This window comes from Bufo gargarizans, chromosome 5, assembly GCF_014858855.1.
Source record: "Bufo gargarizans isolate SCDJY-AF-19 chromosome 5, ASM1485885v1, whole genome shotgun sequence".
Lineage (NCBI taxonomy): Eukaryota > Metazoa > Chordata > Amphibia > Anura > Bufonidae > Bufo > Bufo gargarizans.
The window spans coordinates 313,019,745-313,034,021 of record NC_058084.1 but is presented as its reverse complement, the minus strand read 5'-3'; the positions used below and the strand labels follow the sequence as shown (position 1 = coordinate 313,034,021).

Genomic DNA, 14,277 nt, shown 5'->3' with positions numbered 1-14,277 from the left:
ACTGTCTTTCAGATGCTTCGAGCGCCTCTCTCTACAAAGTTCCTCTGATCACGGAGCACTGCCCTAAAGACTTGTACCGGCTGGATCTCCGCAAAGAAGAATCAATACCTTTTGAGACCCAGATACATTTAAAAATTAATTTCCTCCTTTTAACCCCTTCCCTAAAGGACAAAAAGGTACATGGAGAATAGATTATAAAAGCCACATCAGCTTCTACTAAAACAAGGCCTTCCAGAGTATGTGGCCACAGAATAGCACATGAACACCTGCATACACCTATGTGAATGGCATAAGAAGTCCTGGCATTATTGCAAAAATTTCTCGACAAAAAAAAACACTATTATACTCTTGCTACTCCTTGGATAGTGTGGAAAAGTAAAAAAATAAAATAAAAGTCAATGTCTCCAGAGTTCTTGGGGGGACATGTGGCAAAAAAAAAAAAAAAAAAAAAAAAAAAAAAAGGTTAAAATATTTAAGAAAAACAAAAGAAGAACAAAAAATTAAATGCACACGCCAACTGAAACAGTCACCATAGTCGCCCCATGCACACAGAACTATACATATTATATATCAAAAGGTCTGACACAAGTGTCTAGTCATTATGGTCTTTTAAGAACTGGTCATTAAAGGGTTAAAGTGGCATTCTAATCTTGTAAAGTAATGGTATATAGCTAGGATATGCCATAGCTTAATGATTGGTGGGAAATCTTTCACGATTCTTCCTTGCTGTCATGCATGGAACAGCTGTAGGTCCTTATTCTCGGGCTAAGTGGGGCTTCCGCAATTTTTCTGAACCTATTGAAATCAATAGGTTTGTGGTCCACATTCTGCAGCCAAGTCTAGGACATGTTCTATCATGTTGGGCAATGGACACACGGATGCAGAAAGCACACGGACACCTTGAAGTCAATGGTTCCGCAAAAAAATGCGGATAGCACACGGACCGCAAAATGTATATGGTTGTGTGTATGAGACCTAATTCTGCTGTTTCCAGACTCCAGTTTATATAAATAGCATTCAGTCAGCCAGGTGACTTAACAATTCAGTTTTAGGGGTCTCTTCACAGAGTAAACATTACAAATATTCACTGATGTATGTCACTGTACAGCCATACAGTGACATAGGAAAAAGCGGTCTTCTGTTCATTCCTATACCATAAATATTGGGACATTGACACAATTCTAACATTTTTGGCTCTATACACCACCACAATGGATTTGAAATGAAATGTTAAATGTGCTTTAAGACTGCTGCAGACTGTCAGCTTTAATTTGAGGGTATTTGCATTCAAATCAGGTGAACGGTGTATGAATTACAACAGTTTGCATATGTGCCTCCCACTTGTTAAGGGACCAAAAGTAATGGGACAATTGGCTTCTCAGCTGTTCCATGGCCAGGTGTGTGTTATTCCCTCATTATCCCAATCACAATGAGCAGATAAAAGGTCCAGAGTTCATTTCAAGTGTGTTATTTGCATTTGGAATCTGTTGCTGTCAACTCTCAAGATGAGGTCCAAAGAGCTGTCTATCAGTGAAGCAAGCCATCATTAGGCAGAATCCACGGTGAGCTCAGCAACACCAAAAGACCCGGAAGACCACAGAAAACAACTGTGGTAGATGACCGAAGAATTCTTTCCCCGGTGAAGAAAACACCCTTCCCAACAGTTGGCCAGATCAAGAACACTCTTCAGGAGGAAGGTGTATGTGTGTCAAAGTCAACAATCAAGAGAAGACTTCACCAGAGTGAATACAGAGAATTCACCACAAGATGTAAACCATTGGTGAGCCTCAAAAACAGGAAGGCCAGATTAGAGTTTGCCAAGCGACATCTAAAAAAGTCTTCACAGTTCTGGAACAACATCCTATGGACAGATGAGACCAAGATCAACTTGTACCAGAGTGATGGGAAGAGAAGAGTATGGAGAACGAAAGGAACTGCTCATGATCCTAAGCATACCACCTCATCAGTGAAGCATGGTGGTGGTAGTGTCATGGTGTAGGCATGTATGGCTGCCAATGGAACTGGTTCTCTTGTATTTATTGATGATGTGACTGCTGACAAAAGCCAGCAGGATGAATTCTGAAATGTTTCTGGCAATATTATCTGCTGCTATTCAGCCAAATGCTTCAGAACTCATTGGACGGCGTTTCACAGTGCAGATGAACAATGACCCAAAGCATACTGCTAAAGCAACCAAAGAGTTTTTTAAGGGAATGAAGTGGAATGTTATGCAATGGCCAATTCAATCACCTGACCTAAATCCGATTGAGCATGCATTTCACTTGCTGAAGACAAAACTGAAGGGAAAATGCCCCAAGAACAAGCAGGAACTGAAGACAGTTGCAGTAGAGGCCTGGCAGAGCATCACCAGGGATGAAACCCAGCATCTGGTGATGTCTATGCATTCCCTACTTCAGGCTGTAATTGACTGCAAAGGATTTGCAACCAAGTATCGTATTTTTTGCACTATAAGACGCACAGGCCCATAAGACACACCTAGGTTTTTGAGGAGGAAAATAAGAATTTTTTTTTTTTTTTACTAATGGTGGTCTGTGCATGACACTATTATGGGGGATCTGTGGATGACACTGTTATGGGGGGGGGGGGGTGATCTGTGGATGGCACTGTTATGGGGGGGTGATCTGTGGATGGCATTGTTATGGGGGGTGGATCTGTGGATGGCACTGTTATGGGGGGTGGATCTGTGGATGGCACTGTTATGGGGGGGTGGATCTGTGGATGGCACTGTTATGGGGGGTGGATCTGTGGATGGCACTGTTATGGGGGGTGGATCTGTGGATGGCACGGTTATGGGGGGTGGATCTGTGGATGGCACGGTTATGGGGGGTGGATCTGTGGATGGCACGGTTATGGGGGGTGGATCTGTGGATGGCACTGTTATGGGGGGTGGATCTGTGGATGGCACTGTTATGGGGGGTGGATCTGTGGATGGCACTGTTATGGGGGGTGGATCTGTGGATGGCACGGTTATGGGGGTGGATCTGTGGATGGCACGGTTATGGGGGGTGGATCTGTGGATGGCACGGTTATGGGGGGTGGATCTGTGGATGGCACTGTTATGGGGGGTGGATCTGTGGATGGCACTGTTATGGGGGGTGGATCTGTGGATGGCACTGTTATGGGGGTGGATCTGTGGATGGCACTGTTATGGGGGGTGGATCTGTGGATGGCACTGTTATGGGGGGTGGATCTGTGGATGGCACTGTTATGGGGGGGTGGATCTGTGGATGGCACTGCTATATATGTATCACCCACAGATCCCCCACCCCATAACAGTGCCATCCACATATCCCCCACCCCATAATAGTGGCATCCACAGATGGCCTAATACACCATAGCTAAACCTGTGGGAGGGAGGAGGGGCCGGTGTCATGCAAATGTGCGGTCACTGTACTCCAGCCCCGCCTCTCACTCACTTCTTTATTGCTTAAACCTTTTATAATAATAACTTTAATTGACGTTCCGATCCCCAGCTCCATTTGTACTACCGTACTTACTAAATGTCCTGTAGCAGGCAGAGCAGGGCAGGCGGCCAGCCGGAACTCACTGATGTCACATGACATGCCTGCGCCACCGACTTTATGAATGAAGTAGGCGGCGCAGGCACGTGACGTCAGTGAGTTACGGCCGGCCGGCCGCCCTGCTCTGCCTGCTACAGGACATTTAGTAAGTACGGTAGTACAGATGGGGCTGGGGATCGGAACGTCAATTAAAGTTATTACTATAAAAGGTTTAAGCAATAAAACAGTGAGTGAGCGGCGGGGCCGGAGTACAGTGACCGCACCGCCCCATTTGCATAACACCGGCCCCTCCTCCAGCTGATACATCGCAGTCTGCGATGCTGCAGCATCACAGACTGTGATGTAAAATCGCTACATTTGCCCCATAAGACGCAGGGGCATTTTCCCCCCACTTTTGGGGGGGGGGGGGGGAAGAGTGCGTCTTATGGGGCGAAAAATACGGTATTAAAAGCTGAAAGTTTAATTTATGATTATTATTCTGTCCCATTACTTTTGGTTCCTTAACAAGTGGGAGGCACATATGCAAACTGTTGTAATTCCTACACCGTTCACCTGATTTGGATGTAAATACTCTAAAATGAAAGCTGACAGTCTGCAGTTAAAGCGCATCTTGTTCGTTTCATTTCAAATCCATTGTGGTTGTGTATAGAGCCAAAAATGTTAGAATTGTGTCAATGTCTCAATATTTATGGACCTGACTGATAGAGAGATAGACAGATATCTATCTATCTATCTATATATACACACACACACACACACACACAAATGGAGCCCTCTGCTCGGTCAGTGAAGGTGCCATGCCTATGTTCTGCATATGTACTAGACGTGTTGACATAAGATGTGAACAGAGCCTTACGTTTCTTTCATCGTGGCTCCCATGATACACTGCTCTGTTGTAACAGGAAACCAGTCCAATTCTGAAGTCATCTTTAGACGAGAATGGAGAACAAAACATCCTGTAACTTAAAATTCTGTATAAAATAAGGAAAGAAAAATATTTATAAAATTCCTCAACATTAATGTAGTTTTAAATGGTAAAAATATTCCACTGAATTGTGGAGCTTAGGTGAAAAATGAACCCTCTACGGTCCCCCTCTCTGATGAGTTATAAGAAGAGAAAAGCCAGATACCCTTTAATAGTAAAATAATTAATACGCCAATTTCAGATTTTCCTGTTCAATCCCTTGGGAATCTCTCGTATCCAAAATGGTAACTGTCAAGTGAGTGGTTCTATAATCCGACTGAAGTTTGTAGTTTAATTAATTTGAAAGGAAGGGATATAAAAATAAATGGATCACCCGCAGCATATGGCGCTAATGTGGCAGCTAATTAAAACGTTCCTGCTCTGGAGAAGACAACAGTGATATTAGATGTACGGCTGTTGACTCTACAAATGACTGCATATACGTGCATGTGCGAATTGGCAGTCACACAGTGCGCCCTTTCACAGGACTACTGCAGTTATAAGGACAAACAATATTTCCACATAAAGAGAAGGCTGCTTGGAACATTTCTACAACCAGCACCTGGATCTGAATACTTTTGTAACTGCATGCAATTAAAACTTTAGTAGAGCCACTAAGTTATTCAATGATATCTATCTGTATAGCGCCACCTGCTGCTCGCTTTTTTTTTCTTCGACTCTCGCTGAGGTGGATGCACATGTTCAGTTCTATCCTTCCACTACCACCAGCCCTATCTGTGACAGTTAAAGGGAATGAGCTACAGCAGAAAGGACCCACCTCTGAGCTGTGATAGGCAGAGCTACGCGAGAAAGGACATGCCCCCTGAGCTGTCATAGGCAGACAGCTGCAGCAGAAAGGGCATACCTCCCGAGCTGCCAGTTTGAAATAAATCTAAAAGAGTAATTGAAGGAATGAACGGGGAAGCTCTGTATCCATGTGAGGTACAGGGCTAGTTCCAGGTTTGTTAGAAAGAGATTGTCATGGACTCGTTGCATGTGTGCTTGGCAGCTGAAGGCAGCTGTGTTGGTCCCATGTTCATGTAAGAGAGCCGCTAGGAGCAACGGGGGCATTGCCTTAGCAACTGGAGACTCTGCTTTCTCTGAAACTGCCACACCCTCTCCACTTTGATTGACAGGGCCAGGTGTGATCACGTTTACAATACGTAGCCCTGTAAAAGTGCAGAGGGTGCGGCATTTGCAGAGAGAGCAGAGCCTGGAGGAGTAATGGCAACGCCCCCGTTGCTCCTAGAGGCTCATTTGCATATATTAAACCATTATCTTTCTCAGCAATGTGTACACATATAAACATGGGACTAACACAGATGCCTTCAGCTGCCAAGTGCACATGTAACAGGTCAGCCAGTTTCATAGCTACAAATCTGCCGACAGATGCCCTTAACCCTTAGGATGAGCTGTCGGCTAAAGGACCTGTGGTGACGTCAGATCACATGCTACAATCACACGGTCCAGCAATTGCGTACCTAATCGCGCGGGTTTTGCGAAGCAATCGCGTCCTTTTCACAAAATAAAGGTAAAAAAAAAAAAAAAACGTCCTTTTCACAAAATAAAAGTAAAAAAAAAAAAATTGGAAAAAAAAGTTGACATATTAGTTAGTTATCGCCGTGTCCGTATCGACCGGCTGTATAAACATATCACAATGTAACAAAAAAAAAAAGCCATATTCTGGTCACCTTCGCCTCACAAAAAGTGTAATATCAAGCGATCAAAAAAGTTAATTTAGCCCAAAATGGTACCAAACAGTCATCTCATCCCGCAAAAAATTAGCCCCTACCTAAGGCCTGATGTACACAACCGTTTTTTCTGTTAACGGGCCGTTTTTTGCATTCCGTATACAGAACTATTCATTTCAATGGGTCTGCAAAAAAAAAACTGAATGTACTCCGTATGCATTCCGCTTCCGTATTTCCGTTCCGTTGAAAGATACAACATGTCCTATTATTGCCCGCAAATCACGTTCCGTGGCTCCATTCAAGTCAATGGGTCTGCAAAAAAAATAAAAACGGAACACATACGGAAATGCATCCATAGGTCTTCCGTATCCATTACGTTTGTGCGGAACCATCCATTGAAAATTTTAGGCCCAGCCCAATTTTTTCTATGTAATTACTGTATACTGTATATGCCATACGGAAAAACGGAACGGAAAAACAGAACAGAAACCAAAAATGGAACAGTGAAAAACGGACCGCAAAACACTGAAAAAGCCATACGGTCGTGTGCAATAGTCCTTAGACAATCGCCCCCCCCATTTTACTTTAATTCTTGTGGAACATCTCAAGGGTTAACAAAGTTTGTAACATCAGTTTTGAATAATTTGAGGGGTGTAGTTTATAAAATGGGGTCCTTTATGAGTGGCTATTTCGTAAGCCCCTCAAAATCACTTTATAACTGAATTGGTGCTTAAAAAATGGTTTTGGAAATTTTGTTGTAAATTTGAAAAATTGAAAATAAAACCCCAATAAAATGAATAAAACAAATAAACCTCAATATACGTTACTTTGATTCTAAGCCTTCTAACGTCTTAAATAAATAAAATTACATTTACAATATTATGCCAACATAAAGTAGACAAATGGGGAATGTTGATTGATAACTATTTTATATAGGTATTACTATCTGTCTTAAAAATAGAGAAATTCAAATTTAGAAAATTTTGATTTTTTTTACAAATTTTTGGTAAATTTGGGATTATTTTATAAATCAAGGTGAAATTTATCGACTCAAATGTACCACCGTCATGAAGTACAATGTGTCACAAGAAAACAATCTCACAATGGCTTGGATAAGTAAAAAGCATTCCAAAGTTATTACCACATAAAGTGACATGTCAGAATTGCAAAAATCGGCCTGGGATTTAAGGTGAAAAGTGGCTCGGTACTGAAAGGGTTAAATACAGGAAAATTTAAATACAAAAACAGTCAGAAGAATTAACCATTACTTCTATTGTGGAGACTCGCAAAGAATAATTTTCAAGCTCCATTAAAAATTCACTTATAATTATGCCAAATTACACTGGTGTGGTACATGTGACGTTGGGTCCATTTATTAGGGTCCTCCCGTAGGTGCCATCCTCCACACCCAGTCTGCCCCGTTCCCCCGCTGACTGGAGCAGTAACATCCTCTGGAATCCCGGGACAGCACTTTGAAGGAGCGGCCAGGCTGCCCGATGCTACTGGCCCTGCCCCGAGAGCTGGCACCTCCCGCCCCCCCACTACGCTGGCTGGTCACCCAGGAGCCAATGTGTAAGGAATGACGGCATGAATAAGCGGCAGTGATTGGGCGGCGCACTGGTGTGGGCGGTGCGTGGAGCGCCGTGTCCTGATTGGTCGATGCGCCGCGCATGACCAATGTAAAAATCGGCACACACGCACGGACACAGCGCATGCACACAGGGCTTTTATTAGGTAGGATGTAGTAGGTGGTGCAAATGTGGACTTCCTTGACCACAAAATTAGGACAATCAAATTGTGGCTATATACACAGTGGAGTCATGGTTTCCATGATATGATGGATCCAAACAGTAAAAGGACTCCAACAATTTTTAAAGGGGTCATCAGGGTTTCAACAGACTATGCAACGCCAGTCCTGCCAGTGAAAGTAATGCACACCCAAATAGTGCCTAAGTACATACATATCATTGTTTTCTCTGTAGTACCTTAATAGCAGGAGGAGCAAGGGTGCACAGAGTGGCTTGGGCCAAACCTTGGTGCACTTAGCTGTGCATTTGCATATGGATAACTCCAGAATGAAGCAACAGATTACCAAGTGAAAGATATCATTCCGTTTCGCTGAGCTTGTCCTACAAGACACTGTGCCTAGTCTATCTGTGAATTTCCTGATGACAGTTTCCATTTAAAGGTTTTTTCTCCGGGATTTTAATATCTTATCAGTGGGGGGTCAAACACCCGGGACCCCTGCTGATCAGCTGTTTAAAAAGGCAGTGGCGCTCTGTGGCCTTCTCACAGCTCACCAAGCACAGCACCATACATTGTATAGTGCATGTGCTCAACCCCTTTCACTTCAACAGGGCTGAACAAGAAGAAGGCAGTGGCGCTCACAGTGCCTGTGTTTTCTCAAACAGCTGATCAGTAGGGCTCCCGGTCGTCGGACCCCCATCGATCAGATACTGAATACCTATCCTGAGGATTGGTTATCAGTCTCAAAATCCCAGAAAACTCCTTTAAACTGCCAGCAGCTCTCAGCCTATCTATGCACACAAACCCTCATAAACTGCACTTAATATGCTCAATATCAGGTTACATTTTGGTTAGATTTATGAACATATATACACTATAACAGAAGACATACCATAGTCACAGGAAAAGAAACTTTCAATTTTATATAAAACATAAAAAGGAGACAAATATGGCAAATATCTGATATAAAAAAAAATGGGTCAATCATCTGATCATGAAAAAGCCCAACTATGCCATCCCCAAAAAAGACCCACAGCCACATAATCTACTATTTAAAACCATCAGTCACTAGACATTTGTAGCTTGAGAATGGAGTTCCTGTGTTTATCAAGGCCTCCGCCATTCATTGATTTTTTTTTGCCGTCTGTCATAAGTTGTGACTTTTGGACTGAAAATAAACCTTAGACTTATCCTGGTTGCAATCAACTGGAGTAACAACTCTTGGCTTGTAATGAAGAAGTCACGTATGTCCTGAAATTTAGAAATGTTTACACAGAAAGCAAAAGGTCAAGTTGGTCAGCGATCCAGAGGGCTGGTTTAATTTCCTGCCAAACAACATGGCTTTATCAGATTTACCTTGTCTTCTGGCCTACCAGCTGCCATGTCAATCTAACAGTGTTGTTACTAGGAGGACATTAATGTCTACTACGAGAGATGTGCTGTTCTAGCAAGACCAAGACACGTATGGTCCAGGGGTGACCGGAAACAAGGAACTAGTACAGAAACAGCAGATTTTCGGACAATCTGACCAATTCTGACCTGTTTTTTTCCATCATCCCCCCCCATAAATAGTTAATAAAAGTTCATCAGTAAGCTATTTGAACTTCAAAATGGCACAGTTAAAAACTGCTTGTTCCGCAAAAAACAAGCCCTCATAAGGCTACATCGATGGAAAAATGAAAAAAAAAAAAAAAAAAGTTATAGCTCGTGGAAAGTGGCGACCAAATTATTTTTTTACAAATTTGCCTGGTCACTCTAAAATGTATACATGGGAAGTGGTTAAAGGATAACTGTCACACTTAGACCCCAATTTCAATTGTCATATATGTAGTTACTAATAACATGATATTCCAGAATCAGTTACTATTAGACTGACTTGCCCCATATTTAATAAGATTCAGCCCTTAGCAACCAGTCTGCATAAAACTGCAATTTCACTATTCAGTTAAGATGGCCGCCACTGCCCTCACCCTGAGGGTAATCCCGCCTGCCTTCACTAGCCAGTAACAATAGCCCCCCAAAAGTGTCAGTAACCACAGCCCTCCCCCCTAAAGGGTTAATCTTCAGCAGCACAAAGGGGTCCTCTTACTACATGTTGCTTTCATGTATACACTGAGCAGATGGCAGATCTCCCTTCCCTGCTCTGCGCGGCTTCGGCTCTGCATTGTCCCAGTCTGCTGAGTGAGGGAGCGTCTGCCAAGCGCAGGGACAGGGAGAAGTGCACACAGCCCAGGCACTGTTATCAGCTGCTGGGGAGGACCTGGCTTTAATCATTTACTTACAGTCCCTGGCTGTCAGTAATGTGACCCTTCACGCTGAGTGCTTCTGCGTCCTCCGTCCATCAACACATAGACGGAATATGCCTAGCAACCTGATTTTAAGCCAGTGCTTCTCAAATAGTGGGGTGCGCCCTCTAGGGGGGGCGCCAGGCTCCGTAAAAGGGGGGCTCGTTCAGGGCCGGCCTTTGGGGTGTGCGTTATGCGGCAGGGAGATGAGCGCTTCCATTGTGGAAGCGCTCATCTCCCTTCCTCTGATCAGAGGCCCGCGCAGGCGCTGGACGCGATGTACGGAGAAGGGGCCGGGGGAGGGACTGGGAGGAGGAGCTGGGAGCCGGCAATAGCGGTGGGGCGGTGCGGTCACTGTACTATAGCCCCGCCCCACCGCTCCCTCCGGTATACTAATATAAAATGTATTATTGAATTAAAAGTTATTAAACATGCCCCCCTCACTCCTAACAGTACCGTATATCCGAATTTCTTCTGTATAATGCCGGCAGGCAGGCCGGGCGGCCGGCGCGTCCCTCAGTGATGTCACGTGCCTGCGCCGCCTGCTTTATGAATGAAGCAGGCGGCGCAGACAAGTGACGTCACTGAGGGACGCGCCGGCCGCCCGGCCCGCCTGCCGGCATTATACAGAAGAAATTCGGATATACGGTACTATTAGGAGTGAGGGGGCATGTTTAATAAGTTTAAACGGCGGCGGCGGGCACACGGAATCTGTGGATGGCACAGTTAAGGGGTGGAGGTCTGTGGATGGCACTGTTATGGGCTGGGGGGGGGGGCACTGTGGATGGCACTGTTATGGGGTGGGGGGTCTGTGGATGGCACATATATAACAGTGCCAGCCACAGATCCCCCTGTAACAGTGCCAGCCACAGATCCCCCCCATAAGTGTCCGTCATCCACAGATCCCCCCATAAGTGTCCGTCATCCACAGATCCCCCCATAAGTGTCTGTCATCCACAGCTCCCCCCATAAGTGTCCGTCATCCACAGATCCCCCCATAAGTGTGTGTCCGTCATCCACAGATCCCCTCATAAGTGTGTGTCCGTCAGCCACAGATCCCCCCCATAAGTGTGTGTCCGTCATCCACAGATCCCCCCCATAAGTGTGTGTCAGTCATCCACAGATCCCCTCATAAGTGTGTGTCCGTCATCCACAGATCCCCCCCCATAAGTGTCAGTCATCCACAGATCCCCCCATAAGCGTCCGTCATCCACAGATCCCCCCATAAGTGTCCGTCATCCACAGATCCCCCCATAAGTGTCCGTCATCCACAGATCCCCCCCATAAGTGTCAGTCATCCACAGATCCCCCCATAAGTGTCCGTCATCCACAGATCCCCCCATAAGTGTCCGTCATCCACAGATCCCCCCATAAGTGTCCGTCATCCACAGATCCCCCCATAACATGCAAAGGGGGGGGCTGTTATTACTGGCACAGAGGGGCTGTTATTACTGACACAGAGGGGCTCTTATTACTGGGGGCTGTACTTCTAACAATTTTATAGACAAATGATACTATTTACAGTCGCGCGGGGGGCGCAAAATGTTTTCTTCTTCCTGGGGGGGCATGACAGAAAATAATTGAGAAGCACTGTTTTAAGCACAGGTAAAAGTAGGCAGTACAGGGAACTAAACTGTGGAATTAAGGGCTAATTGAATACACAGTGAAAAGTTGAAATAGGGCCACCAAGGCGATATTAATCACCACAATCCAATACTCCAAAAATAAAAATAAAATACGACAGTTATCCTTTAAGGAACTGCGATTTGTGTCGAGTGATGATATAAACATATTACAGTTTATATGATTTGTACATTGCCACGGCACATGCTCCGTGAAATCAAAATACTCCTCTTCGAATCTGACATCTGCATGGAGGTTGTATGTTCTCCCAGTGTTTGCATGGGTTTCCCCCAGGTACTCTGGTTTCCTACCAAAGACATACTGATAGGGACCTTAGATTGTGAGCCCTATTGGGGACAGTGATAATAATGTCTGTAAAGTGCTGAGGAATATGTCAGCGCTATGTAAGTGCGTAAATAAATAAATAAATAAATAAATAAATAAATGTACCTAAAATACACATCATTATAATACAATAATCATAAATACAATATAATATTCTTTTCATGAAACACAGCATTTCATCTTTACCTGCTAATGCATCCTGAGCCTCAAAGAATGTGCTTAGTCCTCCTTTCACATAAGCAACGTTACCCTCGTTTTTCTTGCTTGCTTGTTTTTTCAAGTTGTTGGCTGCTAATTTAAGATGTTCGAAACTGAATTTACAAAAAAAAAAAAAAAAAGAAGAATTAAAACATTTTTAGATTAGGATTGGATATTATATATTGATCCCATGCTGTGCAACTACACTAAGGGACTGCCCGAAAAAGCCCTATATACTCTAAATGATAGAAGACCAACAATTAAATTCCTTTTCACACTTGTAAAAATACTTCCAGATCTCTGCGATGATCACAGCACAAATCTCAGTTTCCAATGACTGTTTAGCGGATTCCTAGTGGTACCTTTACATTCCTTCCCTTTGCTTGTAGTAGGTAGATTGTTAGATGGCACATACAGGTCCTTCTAAAAAAAATAGCATATTGTGATAAAGTTCATTATTTTCTGTAATGTACTGATAAACATTAGACTTTCATATATTTTAGATTCATTACACACAACTGAAGTAGTTCAAGCCTTTTATTGTTTTAATATTGATGATTTTGGCATACAGCTCATGAAAACCCAAAATTCCTATCTAAAAAAATTAGCATATCATGAAAAGGTTCTCTAAACGAGCTATTAACCTAATCATCAGAATCAACTAATTAACTCTAAACACCTGCAAAAGATTCCTGAGGCTTTTAAAAACTCCCAGCCTGGTTCATTACTCAAAACCGCAATCATGGGTAAGACTGCCGACCTGACTGCTGTCCAGAAGGCCATCATTGACACCCTCAAGCAAGAGGGTAAGACACAGAAAGAAATTTCTGAACGAATAGGCTGTTCCCAGAGTGCTGTATCAAGGCACCTCAGTGGGAAGTCTGTGGGAAGGAAAAAGTGTGGCAGAAAACGCTGCACAACGAGAAGAGGTGACCGGACCCTGAGGAAGATTGTGGAGAAGGACCGATTCCAGACCTTGGGGGACCTGCGGAAGCAGTGGACTGAGTCTGGAGTAGAAACATCCAGAGCCACCGTGTACAGGCGTGTGCAGGAAATGGGCTACAGGTGCCGCATTCCCCAGGTCAAGCCGCTTTTGAACCAGAAACAGCGGCAGAAGCGCCTGACCTGGGCTACAGAGAAGCAGCACTGGACTGTTGCTCAGTAGTCCAAAGTATTTTTTTCGGATGAAAGCAAATTTTGCATGTCATTCGGAAATCAAGGTGCCAGAGTCTGGAGGAAGACTGGGGAGAGGGAAATGCCCAAATGCCTGAAGTCCAGTGTCAAGTACCCACAGTCAGTGATGGTCTGGGGTGCCATGTCAGCTGCTGGTGTTGGTCCACTGTGTTTTATCAAGGGTAGGGTCAATGCAGCTAGCTATCAGGAGATTTTGGAGCACTTCATGCTTCCATCTGCTGAAAAGCTTTATGGAGATGAAGATTTCATTTTTCAGCACGACCTGGCACCTGCTCACAGTGCCAAAACCACTGGTAAATGGTTTACTGACCATGGTATTACTGTGCTCAATTGGCCTGCCAACTCTCCTGACCTGAACCCCATAGAGAATCTGTGGGATATTGGGAAGAGAGAGAAAGTTGAGAGACGCAAGACCCAACACTCTGGATGAGCTTAAGGCCGCTATCGAAGCATCCTGGGCCTCCATAACACCTTAGCAGTGCCACAGGCTGATTGCCTCCATGCCACGCCGCATTGAAGCAGTCATTTCTGCAAAAGGATTCCCGACCAAGTATTGAGTGCATAACTGAACATAATTATTTGAAGGTTGACTTTTTTTGTATTAAAAACACTTTTCTTTTATTTGTCGGATGAAATATGCTAATTTTTTTAGATAGGAATTTGGGGTTTTCATGAGCTGTATGCCAAAA

General features: G+C 44.1%; 1 protein-coding gene across 3 annotated transcripts in view; it reads right to left on the bottom strand.

The window, feature by feature from the left end:
- Window positions 1-14,277, bottom strand: part of EXOC2 (exocyst complex component 2) — a 188,672-nt gene that overhangs the window by 121,560 nt on the left and 52,835 nt on the right. For all 3 annotated transcript variants that reach the window (XM_044293024.1, XM_044293023.1, XM_044293025.1), the window contains exon 5: window positions 12,383-12,507. In XM_044293024.1, the coding sequence (XP_044148959.1) occupies window positions 12,383-12,507 (125 nt within the window). The remainder of the gene's footprint in view (window positions 1-12,382; window positions 12,508-14,277) is intronic.